The 19,690-nt window shown below is 38.7% G+C and overlaps 4 protein-coding genes across 4 annotated transcripts; 3 read left to right on the top strand and 1 right to left on the bottom strand.

The window, feature by feature from the left end:
• The first annotated feature begins 90 nt into the window (after window positions 1-90).
• On the top strand, window positions 91-3,555 carry LOC118109655 (UDP-glucuronosyltransferase 2B15-like). Its single transcript, XM_035156944.1, has 2 exons — window positions 91-129; window positions 1,974-3,555. Exon 2 carries the CDS (start codon window positions 1,981-1,983, stop codon window positions 3,553-3,555), a length of 1,575 nt encoding a protein of 524 aa, XP_035012835.1. The 5' UTR covers window positions 91-129; window positions 1,974-1,980.
• Window positions 3,556-4,624: 1,069 nt separating this feature from the next.
• Window positions 4,625-6,199, top strand: LOC118109712 (UDP-glucuronosyltransferase 2B15-like). Its single transcript, XM_035157054.2, has one exon. The coding sequence runs from the start codon at window positions 4,625-4,627 to the stop codon at window positions 6,197-6,199; it is 1,575 nt and encodes a 524-aa protein (XP_035012945.2).
• Window positions 6,200-7,268: 1,069 nt separating this feature from the next.
• On the top strand, window positions 7,269-8,844 carry LOC118109687 (UDP-glucuronosyltransferase 2B15-like). Its single transcript, XM_035157005.1, has one exon. It carries the CDS (start codon window positions 7,270-7,272, stop codon window positions 8,842-8,844), a length of 1,575 nt encoding a protein of 524 aa, XP_035012896.1. The 5' UTR covers window position 7,269.
• A 7,401-nt stretch (window positions 8,845-16,245) lies between these two features.
• LOC118098391 (calcium homeostasis modulator protein 6) lies at window positions 16,246-18,616 on the bottom strand. The gene is made up of 2 exons (XM_035142588.1): window positions 17,973-18,616; window positions 16,246-17,756 (listed from the first exon to the last, which is right to left on the bottom strand). The coding sequence occupies exons 1-2, from the start codon at window positions 18,435-18,437 to the stop codon at window positions 17,604-17,606; spliced, it is 618 nt and encodes a 205-aa protein (XP_034998479.1). The 5' UTR covers window positions 18,438-18,616; the 3' UTR covers window positions 16,246-17,603.
• Window positions 18,617-19,690: the final 1,074 nt, after the last annotated feature.

Here is a 19,690-nt window from a genome sequence, read left to right on the forward strand (position 1 = left end):
GTGCAGGCTAAGATGTAGTTAAGCTCTTCCCCTTTTTGTGGGTGGATACAGACTGGTTTCTCCTGTCCAAGACACACAAACAGTTATTCTTCAAGTGTGACATTCAGCAACAACATACGGTAGACTACAGTAAGTACCCTTAAGAATGTTATATGTAGTATATGTATATGTTGCTAGCATGCTATATGCTGGGGTGGAAGCAGCTAAAATGACAATTTGACAAAGTGTTTTAATTAACACAAAATCTAACTAAAAAAATGATTTGTGCAAAGTTCTGTGAATACACCTAGACTAGACATCAATTCAACATGTTAACAGCTTGTTTACCTCAAAAAGAGTTGAGTGTTGAGTAATTGCAAGAGTCATTTTTGTGAAAAAATGATTGAAAACTTTGAACTGATGAAAAAAAATGGTTGCAATGATAGAAAAAAGGGTAAGGTCTCTGTTAGGTCTCTTCTTGATTCGCTCCAAGAGGTGAAACACCGGATAATAAATAACTGTCTCCAATTGAATGACAGTAGGACTGAAGGAGTGTCTATTGTCAGCTCCTGCTCCGATATGTGTTTACATAGGGTTTGCCTTGAAAATGGAAATAAATAACAGAATCTTTACTATGATGTCACTATACATCAACATTTTGTTTTTATCATTGACGAGTGGTCCGACATGGGAAGGTTTTCTTTACCTGTTGCACATTGTCCTGTGGTTTTTGCTCAGCACGCGCCTGTGTGTATGTGTGTGTGTGTGTGAGAGAGAGAGACAGACAGAGAGACAGACAGAGAGACAGACAGAGACAGAGACAGAGACAGGCAGAGACAGACTCCCCCAGACCACTCTCCTTAAATGATTTAAAGGTTGTCACTACTGCACTGATCTCCTCTGGATTTGGACTAGACTATTGCAACTCCCTCCTGGCAGGTCTACCTGCTAGTGCCATCCGACCTCTGCAGCTCATCCAGAATGCAGCAGCACGACTGGTCTTTAACCAACCTAAATTCACTCACACTACACAGCTCCTCCGCTCCCTTCACTGGTTACCAGTGGCTGCCCGGGGCTTTTAACAGCCCTTGACTAAGTCTTATTTACTTATTTACATACTTACTTGTTTTTAGCCCGTTTAGTCTATTTTTAAAAGGTCTATTTGTATAAAGTCTATTTGTATAAAGGGTTTGAATTGATGACTCAAGCTTACTGGGTGGCTCTTACTATTCTATGGCTTTGTTTTTATCTTCTCTCATTCTATTGTTATTTTAATGGCTCTTACTATTGTACAGAACTTTGGTCAACCCCGGATGTTTTTAAATGTGCTTAATAAATAAACTTTATTTGATTTGAAAAGAAATAACAAAAGTGAGAAATAACAGTGGGGTCCAGTGGTTAGCACTGTTGCCTCACAGCACGCAGGTCCCTAGTCCAGGGTGTACCCCACCTGTTACCCTATATCAGCTGAGATTGGCCCAGGCACCCCCTGTGACCCTTAAGGACAAACAGAATAGATAATGGATATAAAAATAATGATGGGTCATGGATGGCTTGCAACTCTATTACAAGTATTTGTGTTAACAAACTTTGAAATGATCAGACTTTATTTATTTTGCAGTGATATCTTTTTAACCTTGGTTAACTAACTTTTCATTGTTTTTATTTAAAGGGGACATAGCATGCAAATTCCACTTTGTTAGTGCTTCTACACGTTAATGTGGGTATCTGGCATGTCTACCAACCCAAAAACTCTGGGAAAAAAACACTCGCGCGTTTTCCCACCCAAGTTCCAATATATATCATGCTGCATATTGTACTGCAAAATTATTAAAAACAAAAGGACTAAATAGACTTGATTTGGGTAAAAGGCAGTTTCCATTCAAGAATTAGTGATACCAACTATCCCTTTGATAAAAACATAACTTGCATTGAAAAGTATGTGTTTGATCAGATTTAATTTAAGACACTGTTTGCTTTTTCCCCCGATTCAGAATAAAGATGAATTGTCCCTGGGTTGTGACCACTCTCTGGTTGATCTATGCACCTTTGGTTTATGGTGGCAAAGTGCTTGTTGTTCCAGTGGACGGGAGCCACTGGGTGAACATGAATGTCATCATAGAGGAACTATACTCAAGGGGGCACCAGGTTTCTGTTCTGCGATCATTCGACAGCTGGTATATCAAGGAGACATCCCAATTCTATACTTCAGTCACACTTGATGCTGAGTCTGGACTTGATGAAGATTTTTTAACTGAGTTTGTGGCCCAACTCCTGGATATCCAGAGGGAAGGGAAGTCTGCCTGGACACGTTTTAAACTGAAAATGGAAATAATACAAAAGGGTTCTGAGATGAATCAGAAAATGTGCAAAATGCTTGAGCTGCTTTTTGAAAACAAAGATCTAATACAGTCACTGCAGGATGCCAAATATGACCTTGTCCTCGCAGACCCTGTTAGCCCAATGGGTGTTATACTTGCTCACTACCTCAGGTTGCCAATTGTTTTTAATGTCAGATGGACCAGTCAAGGTGAAGGTCATTTTTCAATTGCACCTTCTCCTCTGTCTTATGTTCCAATGCCAGGGTCCGAGCTATCAGATAAAATGAGCTTTCCTGAGAGAGTTCTTAACGTCATGATTTTTGGCTTCACAGAATTCCAAATTGCATATTTTGTGTCACCAATTTATGATGCCTTTATTAAAAAATATTTAGGTCCGAATGCAGATTTTATTTCACTGTTTCAAGCAGCCGACCTGTGGCTGATGAGAGTGGACTTTGTGTTTGAGTTCCCCCGACCCACCATGCCTAATGTTGTCTACATGGGAGGGTTCCAGTGCAGACCTGCAAAACCTTTGCCTCAACACCTAGAGGATTTTGTACAGAGCTCTGGAGAACATGGAGTCATCATCATGTCTCTGGGGACTTTTATTAGCACACTTCCGCAGGACTTAGCTGATGAGATCGCTGCAGCTTTTGCTAAATTACCTCAGAAAGTCATCTGGAGGTACAAAGGGGACAGACCGGCCACTCTGGGCAACAACACTTTACTAGTCGATTGGATGCCACAGAATGACCTCCTGGGACATCCAAAGATTAAACTATTTGTGGCTCATGGGGGAACAAATGGAGTTCAAGAGGCAATTTACCATGGAGTTCCTATACTAGGACTTCCATTGATTTTTGACCAACGTGATAATCTATTCAGAATTGAAGTCAGAGGAGCAGGAAAGATAATTGATTTTTTTACTATGAATGAAGACATCTTCTTTCAGGGTATTCAGGAAGTCTTGACTGAGCCCTCCTATAGGCTGAACATGCAGAGACTCTCCAGGCTGCACAGAGATCAGCCAATGAAACCACTGGACACTGCCCTCTTCTGGATAGAGTTTGTCATGAGACACAAAGGTGCAGCTCACCTGAGAACGGAGTCCTACAGACTGCCCTGGTACTCCTACCACTCTGTAGATGTCATATTGTTCTTGATAACAGTTACACTAGTTATTTTGTTATTATTTGCTGGGTTGTTATGGTCATGCTTCAGATTGTTTATCAAAAGAAAGCTAAAATCTGACTAACAAGGAAGGATATATTTTCAAACTGGTTAAGATGTTTGGATGATCAGCTAAACACTGAAGGAGTACTTGTTTTAGTTTTGGACTGTCCTTTGGGTTGACTGTAAATTTCCTTCTTAACGACAGCTAAAAAATAAAGGTACCTACCAGTTTTGACAACCAACTTGCTGAGTGAAGTCTAATTACTTTGCGTAAGGCAGAGTCATCTAATTGCATGCAGTGTCATTTTAAAATGTACCTTTGACTGTAACCAAAATAAACCTGTTTATGCTTTTCAGTCATGTACAGTGAGTAAAATATCAGATATTAAAAAAGTGTCACTTTTTAGAAGAGTCCACAACAAACACACAGAAGCATTATAGATCACAAACACACTATCTGGTCATGACATCCACACACTTGTCCCACAATGAAATAAGCAAACTGTTATGTTTGACATATGAAATCAATCCTACCGTTTTTAAAGTTCTTGTTGAACAGTAATTTGTTTTTGTAACTGATATTTGCTTAACAGCTAATCACCATGAACAACCTTTACTCCACATTGTATTTTATTACCTGTGCGTGCCAAATCATAAAATTGCAGTAGTAAAGTCCTTCTAGGTTGGCTAGAGCACATTATCTGCTCTCTGGCAAAGGAGGAAGACCGAAACATCTTTACACCGGCTGCTAATAAAGGTAGGATCAACATGTTTAATTCTTTAGCTAACAGAAATAGCTGACATTGTAGCTATTTTGCGATCAAAACGTATGTGTATTCACATAAGTACATTTTTTACTAGCATTATATATTGTCTACAAGAAGAAATGGTTTTGAGTCTCTCTGGAACAATTGCAATTGCTTGAATACGGAAAAATAAGTTCCAATATATATCATGCTGCATATTGTACTGCAAAATTATTAAAAACAAAAATACTGAATAGACTTGATTTGGGTAAAAGGCAGTTTCCATTCAAGAATTAGTGATACCAACTATCCCTTTGATAAAAACATAACTTGCATTGAAAAGTATGTGTTTGATCAGATTTAATTTAAGACACTGTTTGCTTTTTCCCCCGATTCAGAATAAAGATGAATTGTCCCTGGGTTGTGACCACTCTCTGGTTGATCTATGCACCTTTGGTTTATGGTGGCAAAGTGCTTGTTGTTCCACTGGACGGGAGCCACTGGGTGAACATGAATGTCATCATAGAGGAACTATACTCAAGGGGGCACCAGGTTTCTGTTCTGCGATCATTCGACAGCTGGTATATCAAGGAGACATCCCAATTCTATACTTCAGTCACACTTGATGCTGAGTCTGGATTTGATGAACATTTTTTAACTGAGTTTGTGGCCCAACTCCTGGATATCCAGAGGGAAGGGAAGTCTGCCTGGACACGTTTTAAACTGGAAATGGAACTAATACAAAAGGGTTCTGAGATGAATCAGAAAATGTGCAAAATGCTTGAGCTGCTTTTTGAAAACAAAGATCTAATACAGTCACTGCAGGATGCCAAATATGACCTTGTCCTCGCAGACCCTGTTAGCCCAATTGGTGTTATACTTGCTCACTACCTCAGGTTGCCAATTGTTTTTAATGTCAGATGGACCAGTCAAGGTGAAGGCCATTTTTCAATTGCACCTTCTCCTCTGTCTTATGTTCCAATGACAGGGTCCGAGCTATCAGATAAAATGAGCTTTCCTGAGAGAGTTCTTAACGTCATGATTTTTGGCTTCACAGAATTCCAAATTGCATATTTTGTGTCACCAATTTATGATGCCTTTATTAAAAAATATTTAGGTCCGAATGCAGATTTTATTTCACTGTTTCAAGCAGCCGACCTGTGGCTGATGAGAGTGGACTTTGTGTTTGAGTTCCCCCGACCCACCATGCCTAATGTTGTCTACATGGGAGGGTTCCAGTGCAGACCTGCAAAACCTTTGCCTCAACACCTAGAGGATTTTGTACAGAGCTCTGGAGAACATGGAGTCATCATCATGTCTCTGGGGACTTTTATTAGCACACTTCCGCAGGACTTAGCTGATGAGATCGCTGCAGCTTTTGCTAAATTACCTCAGAAAGTCATCTGGAGGTACAAAGGGGACAGACCGGCCACTCTGGGCAACAACACTTTACTAGTCGACTGGATGCCACAGAATGACCTCCTGGGACATCCAAAGATTAAACTATTTGTGGCTCATGGGGGAACAAATGGAGTTCAAGAGGCAATTTACCATGGAGTTCCTATACTAGGACTTCCATTGATTTTTGACCAACGTGATAATCTATTCAGAATTGAAGTCAGAGGAGCAGGAAAGATAATTGATTTTTTTACTATGAATGAAGACATCTTCTTTCAGGGTATTCAGGAAGTCTTGACTGAGCCCTCCTATAGGCTGAACATCCAGAGACTCTCCAGGCTGCACAGAGATCAGCCAATGAAACCACTGGACACTGCCCTCTTCTGGATAGAGTTTGTCATGAGACACAAAGGTGCAGCTCACCTGAGAACGGAGTCCTACAGACTGCCCTGGTACTCCTACCACTCTGTAGATGTCATATTGTTCTTGATAACAGTTACACTAGTTATTTTGTTATTATTTGCTGGGTTGTTATGGTCATGCTTCAGATTGTGTATCAAAAGAAAGCTAAAATCTGACTAACAAGGAAGGATATATTTTCAAACTGGTTACGATGTTTGGATGATCAGCTAAACACTGAAGGAGTACTTGTTTTAGTTTTGGACTGTCCTTTGGGTTGACTGTAAATTTCCTTCTTAACGACAGCTAAAAAATAAAGGTACCTACCAGTTTTGACAACCAACTTGCTGAGTGAAGTCTAATTACTTTGTGTAAGGCAGAGTCATCTAATTGTATGCAGTGTCATTTTAAAATGTACCTTTGACTGTAACCAAAATAAACCTGTTTATGCTTTTCAGTCATGTACAGTGAGTAAAATATCAGATATTAAAAAAGTGTCACTTTTTAGAAGAGTCCACAACAAACACACAGAAGCATTATAGATCACAAACACACTATCTGGTCATGACATCCACACACTTGTCCCACAATGAAATAAGCAAACTGTTATGTTTGACATATGAAATCAATCCTACCGTTTTTAAAGTTCTTGTTGAACAGTAATTTGTTTTTGTAACTGATATTTGCTTAACAGCTAATCACCATGAACAACCTTTACTCCATATTGTATTTTATTACCTGTGCGTGCCAAATCATAAAATTGCAGTAGTAAAGTCCTTCTAGGTTGGCTAGAGCACATTATCTGCTCTCTGGCAAAGGAGGAAGACCGAAACATCTTTACACCGGCTGCTAATAAAGGTAGGATCAACATGTTTAATTCTTTAGCTAACAGAAATAGCTGACATTGTAGCTATTTTGCGATCAAAACGTATGTGTATTCACATAAGTACATTTTTTACTAGCATTATATATTGTCTACAAGAAGAAATGGTTTTGAGTCTCTCTGGAACAATTGCAATTGCTTGAATACGGAAAAAATAAGTTCCAATATATATCATGCTGCATATTGTACTGCAAAATTATTAAAAACAAAAATACTGAATAGACTTGATTTGGGTAAAAGGCAGTTTCCATTCAAGAATTAGTGATACCAACTATCCCTTTGATAAAAACATAACTTGCATTGAAAAGTATGTGTTTGATAAGATATAATTTAAGACACTGTTTGCTTTTTCCCCCGATTCAGAATAAAGATGAATTGTCCCTGGGTTGTGACCACTCTCTGGTTGATCTATGCACCTTTGGTTTATGGTGGCAAAGTGCTTGTTGTTCCAGTGGACGGGAGCCACTGGGTGAACATGAATGTCATCATAGAGGAACTATACTCAAGGGGGCACCAGGTTTCTGTTCTGCGATCATTCGACAGCTGGTATATCAAGGAGACATCCCAATTCTATACTTCAGTCACACTTGATGCTGAGTCTGGATTTGATGAAGATTTTTTAACTGAGTTTGTGGCCCAACTCCTGGATATCCAGAGGGAAGGGAAGTCTGCCTGGACACGTTTTAAACTGGAAATGGAACTAATACAAAAGGGTTCTGAGATGAATCAGAAAATGTGCAAAATGCTTGAGCTGCTTTTTGAAAACAAAGATCTAATACAGTCACTGCAGGATGCCAAATATGACCTTGTCCTCGCAGACCCTGTTAGCCCAATGGGTGTTATACTTGCTCACTACCTCAGGTTGCCAATTGTTTTTAATGTCAGATGGACCAGTCAAGGTGAAGGTCATTTTTCAATTGCACCTTCTCCTCTGTCTTATGTTCCAATGCCATGGTCCGAGCTATCAGATAAAATGAGCTTTCCTGAGAGAGTTCTTAACGTCATGATTTTTGGCTTCACAGAATTCCAAATTGCATATTTTGTGTCACCAATTTATGATGCCTTTATTAAAAAATATTTAGGTCCGAATGCAGATTTTATTTCACTGTTTCAAGCAGCCGACCTGTGGCTGATGAGAGTGGACTTTGTGTTTGAGTTCCCCCGACCCACCATGCCTAATGTTGTCTACATGGGAGGTTTCCAGTGCAGACCTGCAAAACCTTTGCCTCAACACCTAGAGGATTTTGTACAGAGCTCTGGAGAACATGGAGTCATCATCATGTCTCTGGGGACTTTTATTAGCACACTTCCGCAGGACTTAGCTGATGAGATCGCTGCAGCTTTTGCTAAATTACCTCAGAAAGTCATCTGGAGGTACAAAGGGGACAGACCGGCCACTCTGGGCAACAACACTTTACTAGTCGATTGGATGCCACAGAATGACCTCCTGGGACATCCAAAGATTAAACTATTTGTGGCTCATGGGGGAACAAATGGAGTTCAAGAGGCAATTTACCATGGAGTTCCTATACTAGGACTTCCATTGATTTTTGACCAACATGATAATCTATTCAGAATTGAAGTCAGAGGAGCAGGAAAGATAATTGATTTTTTTACTATGAATGAAGACATCTTCTTTCAGGGTATTCAGGAAGTCTTGACTGAGCCCTCCTATAGGCTGAACATGCAGAGACTCTCCAGGCTGCACAGAGATCAGCCAATGAAACCACTGGACACTGCCCTCTTCTGGATAGAGTTTGTCATGAGACACAAAGGTGCAGCTCACCTGAGAACGGAGTCCTACAGACTGCCCTGGTACTCCTACCACTCTGTAGATGTCATATTGTTCTTGATAACAGTTACACTAGTTATTTTGTTATTATTTACTGGGTTGTTATGGTCATGCTTCAGATTGTGTATCAAAAGAAAGCTAAAATCTGACTAACAATGAAGGATTTATCAGATGTTACAGTCAGTTTGAATGATCAGTTGAACACTGAAAGAGCAGGTGTTTCGTTTTGGACTGTCCTTTGAGTTGACTGTACATTTCCTCACATTAATCATAGTCTGTGGAAAAATAAAAAAAATGAGTTTTGACTATCAACTTGCTGTGTGAAGTCTGTTTGATTTAAATGTTATGTTATAACGTCAACATTTATTTTTGCCTGTAAACAAAAGAGAGCACATTACCACTCAGCAGTTTATGTCTTTCAGACTGCCCTGGTTTTCCTACCACACTGTAGATGTGATGCTACTGTCACTTGGACTTGTGCTGATGATGCACTTTTGTGGCCTTAATGAGGTGTTCAAGCTTTAAATGCTGTCTGAGAACAAAAGGTAAAGGCAATTTGAAAAAATCATAGGGTTGGTTTGATTCTAGCTGAAATACAAATCTAAATAATTCAGTGCTTTATAATTATTATATTTACAAGAGGAAACACATCCTGTATGTTGAAGGATGAATAAAGTCATCTCACTATATTCTTACAATATTGTTATTTCACGTACTTAGTACTCTGTGTATACAAACATTTGATATGCTTGATGTGTGTGTTTTTTAAAGACTAGCAAGTGCATTATTTAAAAATATCTGTAACCTCAGTTCCACACAAAGAGAACTTTAACCTTTGGTAGAGGGAGGAACATACTATACAGTGGCATTGCTGCTTTAGCTGGAAGTAAATAAAACCCTGTTTAAAATGTCTAACTGTTTACTCATTTGCTTTGTACCTCTATAAACTGCTTGTCCTCTTTAAGTGGAATCAAGGAATGTACCTCTGCATGTGTAAATCCTTTTAACAAATTCGCCCTCGCTGTGGCACAGTATTGTTAGATTTTACATTTTTAAATGGTGTAATGGAAATTTACTCAATAACAACTCAGTTTGTGCTTACAGCAGATATTTCCATCTAAGGTACAGCCCGACATGAACTTTATGCATCTAGCATGTGCACCAATTGTTTGTATACATTTTGCAGAAATTGATCTTGAGGTTAAACTGCCTTTGACTTCCTTTTCTAGGAACCCAGCAAACTGACGAGCACCCTTATCACAAATCACACATTTTCCTCTGCGACACAGAACGGTTGCAGCCTTCATATCACACCAATAGACCATACAGTATGTTCCAGACAGAACAATACATTCACCCACCACTTGTTTGTGGTCAGGGCGCCTAAATACGCACAGAGACTTCACTTTTGCATCTCACTTGCAGCATCCACCCTGCCTGTGTGATCCTTTCTGCAGAAAGCTTTGCAATTAAACTTACAAAGACAACTTGTCTCAGAACCTCGTTTATTGACCAATTTCCACCACAATGGATAAATTCTTTCCCCGGTGTTGCACAATATTGAGGACTTAAGTTCTTACATTATCCAAGCTATAGACTTGAATGGATTTAAACATCCAACTTCATATAAAAAGATTAAAGTGACATGCCAGGGTTATAATGGGCCCTTATATGAGCATAACACTGTGCGTCATATAGGCCTCAATATGTGTCTCTGTAGGATTTTGTATTATGGACTGTATTTTGATAGCCAAATGTTTTCATAATACAACACATAAAATTACATTAATTTCGATGTGGAGAAGATGGAGATTTCATTATCATGATTATTATCACAAATAAAATAATATCGCTTCAGGGGATGAATGCTAATTATTCCATTTCTTTTAATTCTTTTAATTTATTCTATCTTTGATTTGGAATGGCTTGTGCACCATTTAAAAAATATAATAACTTTACTCGTTTACTTATTTCTCCTGATTCTCAGACTGTGCACGAACTAAGATTGCCATTATTACAAGAATGATCTCCGTCTGAAAGAGAGGAGGAGCTAAGATTCTCACATTAGCCACAGTGGACAAAGACATCAACTTCCTGGAAGCAATACAGGACGTCTTGACTGAGCCCTTCTACAGGCTGAACATCCAGAGACTCTCCAGGCTGCACAGAGATCAGCCAATGAAACCACTGGACACTGCCCTCTTCTGGATAGAGTTTGTCATGAGACACAAAGTGCAGCTCACCTGAGAACGGAGTCCTACAGACTGCCCTGGTACTCCTACCACTCTGTAGATGTCATATTGTTCTTGATAACAGTTACACTAGTTATTTTGTTATTATTTACTGGGTTGTTATGGTCATGCTTCAGATTGTGTATCAAAGAAAGCTAAAATCTGACTAACGAGGAAGGCTATATCAGATGTTACAGTCAGTTTGAATGATCAGTTGAACACTGAAAGAGCAGGTGTTTCGTTTTGGACTGTCCTTTGAGTTGACTGTACATTTCATCACATTAATCATAGTCTGTGGAAAAATAAAAAAAATGAGTTTTGACTATCAACTTGCTGTGTGAAGTCTGTTTGATTTAAATGTTATGTTATAACGTCAACATTTACTTTTGCCTGTAAACAAAAGAGAGCACATTACCACTCAGCAGTTTATGTCTTTCAGACTGCCCTGGTTTTCCTACCACACTGTAGATGTGATGCTACTGTCACTTGGACTTGTGCTGATGATGCACTTTTGTGGCCTTAATGAGGTGTTCAAGCTTTAAATGCTGTCTGAGAACAAAAGGTAAAGGCAATTTGAAAAAATCATAGGGTTGGTTTGATTCTAGTTGAACAACAAATCTAAATAATTCAGTGCTTTATAATTATTATATTTACAAGAGGAAACACATCCTGTATGTTGAAGGATGAATAAAGTCATCTCACTATATTCTTACAATATTGTTATTTCACGTACTTAGTACTCTGTGTGTACAAACATTTGATATGCTTGATGTGTGTGTTTTTTAAAGACTAGCAAGTGCATTATTTAAAAATATCTGTAACCTCAGTTCCACACAAAGAGAACTTTAACCTTTGGTAGAGGGAGGAACATACTATACAGTGGCATTGCTGCTTTAGCTGGAAGTAAATAAAACCTTGTTTAAAATGTCTAACTGCTTACTCATTTGCTTTGTACCTCTATAAACTGCTTGTCCTCTTTAAGTGGAATCAAGGAATGTACCTCTGCATGTGTAAATCCTTTTAACAAATTCGCCCTCGCTGTGGCACAGTATTGTTAGATTTTACATTTTTAAATGGTGTAATGGAAATTTACTCAATAACAACTCAGTTTGTGCTTACAGCAGATATTTCCATCTAAGGTACAGCCCGACATGAACTTTATGCATCTAGCATGTGCACCAATTGTTTGTATACATTTTGCAGAAATTGATCTTGAGGTTAAACTGCCTTTGACTTCCTTTTCTAGGAACCCAGCAAACTGACGAGCACCCTTATCACAAATCACACATTTTCCTCTGCGACACAGAACGTTTTGCAGCCTTCATATCACACCAATAGACCATACAGTATGTTCCAGACAGAACAATACATTCACCCACCACTTGTTTGTGGTCAGGGCGCCTAAATACGCACAGAGACTTCACTTTTGCATCTCACTTGCAGCATCCACCCTGCCTGTGTGATCCTTTCTGCAGAAAGCTTTGCAATTAAACTTACAAAGACAACTTGTCTCAGAACCTCGTTTATTGACCAATTTCCACCACAATGGATAAATTCTTTTCCGGTGTTGCACAATATTGAGGACTTAAGTTCTTACATTATCCAAGCTATAGACTTGAATGGATTTAAACATCCAACTTCATATAAAAAGATTAAAGTGACATGCCAGGGTTATAATGGGCCCTTATATGAGCATAACACTGTGCGTCATATAGGCCTCAATATGTGTCTCTGTAGGATTTTGTATTATGGACTGTATTTTGATAGCCAAATGTTTTCATAATACAACACATAAAATTACATTAATTTCGATGTGGAGAAGATGGAGATTTCATTATCATGATTATTATCACAAATAAAATAATATCGCTTCAGGGGATGAATGCTAATTATTCCATTTCTTTTAATTCTTTTAATTTATTCTATCTTTGATTTGGAATGGCTTGTGCACCATTTAAAAAATATAATAACTTTACTCGTTTACTTATTTCTCCTGATTCTCAGACTGTGCACGAACTAAGATTGCCATTATTACAAGAATGATCTCCGTCTGAAAGAGAGAGGAGGAGCTAAGATTCTCACATTAGCCACAGTGGACAAAGACATCAACTTCCTGGAAGCAATACAGGACGTCTTGACTGAGCCCTTCTACAGGCTGAACATCCAGAGACTCTCCAGGCTGCACAGAGATCAGCCAATGAAACCACTGGACACTGCCCTCTTCTGGATAGAGTTTGTCATGAGACACAAAGGTGCAGCTCACCTGAGAACGGAGTCCTACAGACTGCCCTGGTACTCCTACCACTCTGTAGATGTCATATTGTTCTTGATAACAGTTACACTAGTTATTTTGTTATTATTTACTGGGTTGTTATGGTCATGCTTCAGATTGTGTATCAAAAGAAAGCTAAAATCTGACTAACAAGGAAGGCTATATCAGATGTTACAGTCAGTTTGAATGATCAGTTGAACACTGAAAGAGCAGGTGTTTCGTTTTGGACTGTCCTTTGAGTTGACTGTACATTTCATCACATTAATCATAGTCTGTGGAAAAATAAAAAAAATGAGTTTTGACTATCAACTTGCTGTGTGAAGTCTGTTTGATTTAAATGTTATGTTATAACGTCAACATTTACTTTTGCCTGTAAACAAAAGAGAGCACATTACCACTCAGCAGTTTATGTCTTTCAGACTGCCCTGGTTTTCCTACCACACTGTAGATGTGATGCTACTGTCACTTGGACTTGTGCTGATGATGCACTTTTGTGGCCTTAATGAGGTGTTCAAGCTTTAAATGCTGTCTGAGAACAAAAGGTAAAGGAAATTTGAAAAAATCATAGGGTTGGTTTGATTCTAGTTGAACAACAAATCTAAATAATTCAGTGCTTTATAATTATTATATTTACAAGAGGAAACACATCCTGTATGTTGAAGGATGAATAAAGTCATCTCACTATATTCTTACAATATTGTTATTTCACGTACTTAGTACTCTGTGTATACAAACATTTGATATGCTTGATGTGTGTGTTTTTTAAAGACTAGCAAGTGCATTATTTAAAAATATCTGTAACCTCAGTTCCACACAAAGAGAACTTTAACCTTTGGTAGAGGAGGAACATACTATACAGTGGCATTGCTGCTTTAGCTGGAAGTAAATAAAACCTTGTTTAAAATGTCTAACTGCTTACTCATTTGCTTTGTACCTCTATAAACTGCTTGTCCTCTTTAAGTGGAATCAAGGAATGTACCTCTGCATGTGTAAATCCTTTTAACAAATTCGCCCTCGCTGTGGCACAGTATTGTTAGATTTTACATTTTTAAATGGTGTAATGGAAATTTACTCAATAACAACTCAGTTTGTGCTTACAGCAGATATTTCCATCTAAGGTACAGCCCGACATGAACTTTATGCATCTAGCATGTGCACCAATTGTTTGTATACATTTTGCAGAAATTGATCTTGAGGTTAAACTGCCTTTGACTTCCTTTTCTAGGAACCCAGCAAACTGACGAGCACCCTTATCACAAATCACACATTTTCCTCTGCGACACAGAACGGTTGCAGCCTTCATATCACACCAATAGACCATACAGTATGTTCCAGACAGAACAATACATTCACCCACCACTTGTTTGTGGTCAGGGCGCCTAAATACGCACAGAGACTTCACTTTTGCATCTCACTTGCAGCATCCACCCTGCCTGTGTGATCCTTTCTGCAGAAAGCTTTGCAATTAAACTTACAAAGACAACTTGTCTCAGAACCTCGTTTATTGACCAATTTCCACCACAATGGATAAATTCTTTCCCCGGTGTTGCACAATATTGAGGACTTAAGTTCTTACATTATCCAAGCTATAGGCTTGAATGGATTTAAACATCCAACTTCATATAAAAAGATTAAAGTGACATGCCAGGGTTATAATGGGCCCTTATATGAGCATAACACTGTGCGTCATATAGGCCTCAATATGTGTCTCTGTAGGATTTTGTATTATGGACTGTATTTTGATAGCCAAATGTTTTCATAATACAACACATAAAATTACATTAATTTCGATGTGGAGAAGATGGAGATTTCATTATCATGATTATTATTATCACTAATAAAATAATATCGCTTCAGGCGATGAATGCTAATTATTCCATTTCTTTTAATTTATTCTATCTTTGATTTGGAATGGCATGTGCACCATTTATTTATTTATTGCCATTATTACAAGAATGATCTTGATTTCCAAGCCTACAAAACACAGAAAGGGAAGTGAGTTAAACAAGGTTGGGGTATATCAATTACATATAGGTTTAAAAAATGCAGTAATGTTTACCTTTGCATAATTAAGGAACAATTAAGAATGTCAGAAAAAACTCTTTGTACTAGAGTTGCGAAAACTTAGGGTCAGTTCTTTGTCACTTGTGTCATTTTGGACATGAAGCCTGGAACAGTATCTTTGTCTTTAGTGAGCTGCCAGTGTGCTTCGTGACACGTCCCCTAAAGACGTCCATAATACTTGGATGTGGATATGTCTCTGGAGACCTTAGGTAGGGGAAATTTTGCATTAGAAAATGTATCGGATAGCTAAAGTATTAGCTAAATTACCTCACAAAATCATGAGAGTGATGGACTCTGGCCAAGAACACTGTCGAGGATATAAAAAAGTAAATTTCTCATGAAAGGAAATAACATAGTCTAAGAGTTGGATGAGTTCCAGTTGTGTGTGCACATTTGTTTGAATATAAATATGACGCCCTGCTCTCAAAGTGTGGGGAGCGAAGAGGATAAAGACAACAACTTCCTCAGGGCCATACAAGAAGTCTTGAATAAACCCTGCCACAGGATGATCCTACAGGGTCTGCCCCAATTTCTACACTTAATGGGTTTAACTGAGGTTTTGGCAATGTTGTAAATACTAAGAAATAAAGAAATAAACTACTGTTGCAAGTGGAGACTGTGAGAGAGCTGTAGAGAATCAGGCAAAAATCCATTCAACCAATCTCTTGTGGACAGAGGACATCCTCAGAAACAAAGGGCGTATTTACTTGCGAATCTACACAGTCTTTTTAACAAAGGGCACATTTTTTAGCTGCGTTAAGGTATTGAATTTGTAGCATTTACTATATACCCATTAAAGGTTTTCTGTGAATGTCAAAACAGCAAAATTCAAATAATTATGTTCTGTCTAATGTTAAAGGTATTTGTAGAGAGATGTTACAGTAAACGGAGTTCATCTCACTTTAATACTCAACTCACTCAAATACCCAGATTGCAGGTTTGTTAAGATTATACTATCGTGACATGACTGTACAAAATCCCTGAGGGTTTTACTTAAATAAATAAATAATTTTATTACAAAACAATAAAAATACATTGTTTTAGATTTTGTGTCTACTTCCTACTTTTGGCTGGTTGCAGCCATGATAGAAAACATCATACACATGATTTTACATCTCTAGCTGTCATACAGGTAAATCATAAGCAATATCAGATTGAATCATAAGTGTTGTAGGATTAGACATGATGAAGGTCTGACCCTACGTTCTGGAGAAAACCACAAGGAAAAACAGAAATATTTTAAGTGAGATTTCACTTTGTTGGAACATTTTCATTTTGGCACTTCAAAACAAGAATCAACTAACAGTAGTCAGATAGATATTAGCTGCCTGTTGGATTCCACTTGACTCAATATAGCTAATACAAAAGGCACAAAAAACGTCCAGGCTCAGAAAGTGAAAAAACAATTTTCAAGGTTGAAAACTTGAAAGTAAGACAGCAGCACTGACAATTTAACAAAGTGAAATATCACTTTAAAGGAAAAGTTACATATTTCAGGTCATGTGCTTATTCTCTTTCTTGTCATGAATTAAATGAATGAAGCTGGAATCAGCAGCCATTTAGCTTAGTTTAACATAAAGGTGTGTAAAGAGCTGTCTGTAGGTGGTTATATGCTGGACAACAGATGTTCCAATTCAGAGGTTGCACCCTTCAGTCTTTAATGGCCACACCTTTGTAGAGCGTTTCCAACTCTCTGGTTTGCAGTGGGTTTCCTATCCTTGACCACTGTTATATTGGCCAAATCTGTCATATTTGCTTTTTTAAAAGTGATTCCATGGTGATCCCTCACTGGCGTGCAAATAATTTAAGGATAGGTCTGGCTGCAAAGGATTCCAGTCAAGGAACTGTCTAGCACATAACCACCCCTTGAAAATAATTATCACATTTACACTCTGGTTTTGTAAACATGAATCAAAGCCTTCCTTACATTTCCAGTCTTTACGCTAAGCTAAGCTAACCTTACAAATACTGGGTTTGTAGCTTTATAAGACTGGGACATGAAAGTGGAATTAATCTTTTGATCTAATTCTCACCAAAGAAAAGTGCCAATATTACTGTACAGACAGGTAAAACCAATACCTTGTGACTCATTAGATGACCACAAGCACAGCTCCGGGTACATATCAGCTGATAATACAAAGAAAAAAACAAAATCACTGTTTTCAGTAATATCCATAATCATATGGCCTCATACAGCAGCGTCATTGATCATCAGTGAAAGTTTGATAAGGGAAAAATACTGCACGTAGTGACAATAATGATGAGAAGTCATTGTAAAGTCTGTTCAGGGTATTTACAAAGTGTCCATGCCAGCAGGGCAGGTGAGGTGGGCGGTGTAAGTCCTCTCATGATGTCCTGGTCCGTAGAGTGCTCATCCTGAGCACAGTGAGCTCAGCTACATCTGAATCTTGCATTTCCACCTCTTGTTGGCAGCTTTCTCTGATTACATACACTATGAGACCCACACAGATGAAAATGAGGAGGATTATGCCTATAACCTGGGGTATAAAAGAGTGAAGCAACACTTTGTTTAGTAGTTATCATGAGATAAGGTGTAATTCTTGCTAACACAATGAATTGAATAAATATTTTACCAAAGGTAATAGCTTGATATTATGCAAATATTCTCTAAAGTTCCTACTCTGAGAGAAGAGTATGTTTTTACTCCACTTATTCTACATAATCTTCTTTAAATTAGAAAACATTCCACTCACCTGAGAAAAAACAAACAGCTGCTGCGAGCGGAGCATTAGTTCTTGTGGGGTGACATCTCCCTCACTTGTTGGCTCACACCACTTCTGCGGAGCTGCCTTGTCAACTAGTACAAATCTACCATCCCAGTTTGTCATAGCACAAGCAAAGTATTGTCCATCGAGGAACAGCAAAATCAGCCACACGATAGCAGGAACAAAACTGGAGAAGGGAAAAGTTTTACAGCACCGCGTATCACATCTGCCTCCTTGAATGATCAGCATCAACGTGAAGGCCATGACGGCAGGAATGATGAAGAATGCTGATGAAAACACTCCGTTCCATGTAGGATTGCAAGGACACTCAAACTCCAGCTCCACCAGTTTCTCTAGTCCCATGAGGATGAAGCCAAAAGCCACATTTGATACCAGAGGACTGTTGCTAAGTTCATTTTTCAGCCTGGTAAGCCATTGTTGTCTACTTTCCATACTAGATTGACCGAAAAATGAAAGCAATCGTTGTAAAAAGCCCAAAAGAGGGTCCACCGTTGTGAACACATTGGCAACAGCTAAGTGATGCGTAATTAATGCATCCAGGGGTAAGTTTTACCCTCGGGCAAAACGCCACACGTCCACTCTGATTGGTTTGGAACAAAGGAGGGTGTGCCGTCTGCTCTGACATTTCTCAAGCTGATTGGTCTGTACAAGGTTTCAGGTGGGGTTACATTTGAAATGTGTTCTCCCATGGACAAACTGGAGGGAGGGCTGTAAAGTGGAGGGAAGTTTGTCCAGCAGTTGAGCACAGACTGCAACAGTCCAGCACAAAACACATGCAAGTAGGTGTAGGCATGTAACAAAGGGTGAGCTTTCACATCATAGTATTAAATAGTATTATGGGCACAAAATAACTCTACAACGAAACAGCTGTGGTATTTGCTACAATTGAAAAGATAATAAATGATAGAAAGGTCTGAAATTAAAACTTACTCCCACATGCCTGGTTACATATTTTGAGCTCAGGCGCTTTTCACCCTGATTTTCAATTTATCTGCAGTTTAAAAATGTGAAAAGCATGGCGACTCTTTTCAGTTTACCTCAACTGGCCACATGAGGTCGCCCGTGCAGCAGCACAGATTAAGCACACAGCGGATTACAGGAGGCCATGTTGATCTTTCAAGGGGATGTGGTACATACAGCCTGAGCACACCCAGGCCACCGATGTGATGACATAATTTATAAATGACCTCAGTGAGCTCAAGAGCATCACCATAATCTCCTCACATTAAAATCTGACAAGAGCGATTATTTAGGGGCTGTGCAACAAGCTTGGTGGGGAGGGGGCGGTACAAGATGTGAGTGGTGGAAACTGCTGCAGTGATCACAACCACTTGCAAGTTTGTTTGTTGTTGTTTTTTAAAAATACAGCCCCCTAAAATATTTACCAATTACTCTGCATATAGTTTGACTTGGCCGCTGGTCATGAAACCGCTGACAATTTATTGCATCAATATTGCAAGAGTAAGGACATCCCATACGTTATTAGTGTGAGGAACACCTTATTTCAAGATATGCACCTGTCCTCATAAAGATTACAAATGGAAGCTTATCTGATGTCAGGGAAATGAAGGCTGGGAGAGCCACAAAACAACTGCACAAACAACATTAATTACATATATAGGTGTTATACGTGTGTGCATGTCTGTCAGTGTACGTGTGTCTATCCACGGTCATGAGCGCATAGG

The sequence above is a fragment of the Hippoglossus stenolepis genome, chromosome 1 (assembly GCF_022539355.2).
Source record: "Hippoglossus stenolepis isolate QCI-W04-F060 chromosome 1, HSTE1.2, whole genome shotgun sequence".
Lineage (NCBI taxonomy): Eukaryota > Metazoa > Chordata > Actinopteri > Pleuronectiformes > Pleuronectidae > Hippoglossus > Hippoglossus stenolepis.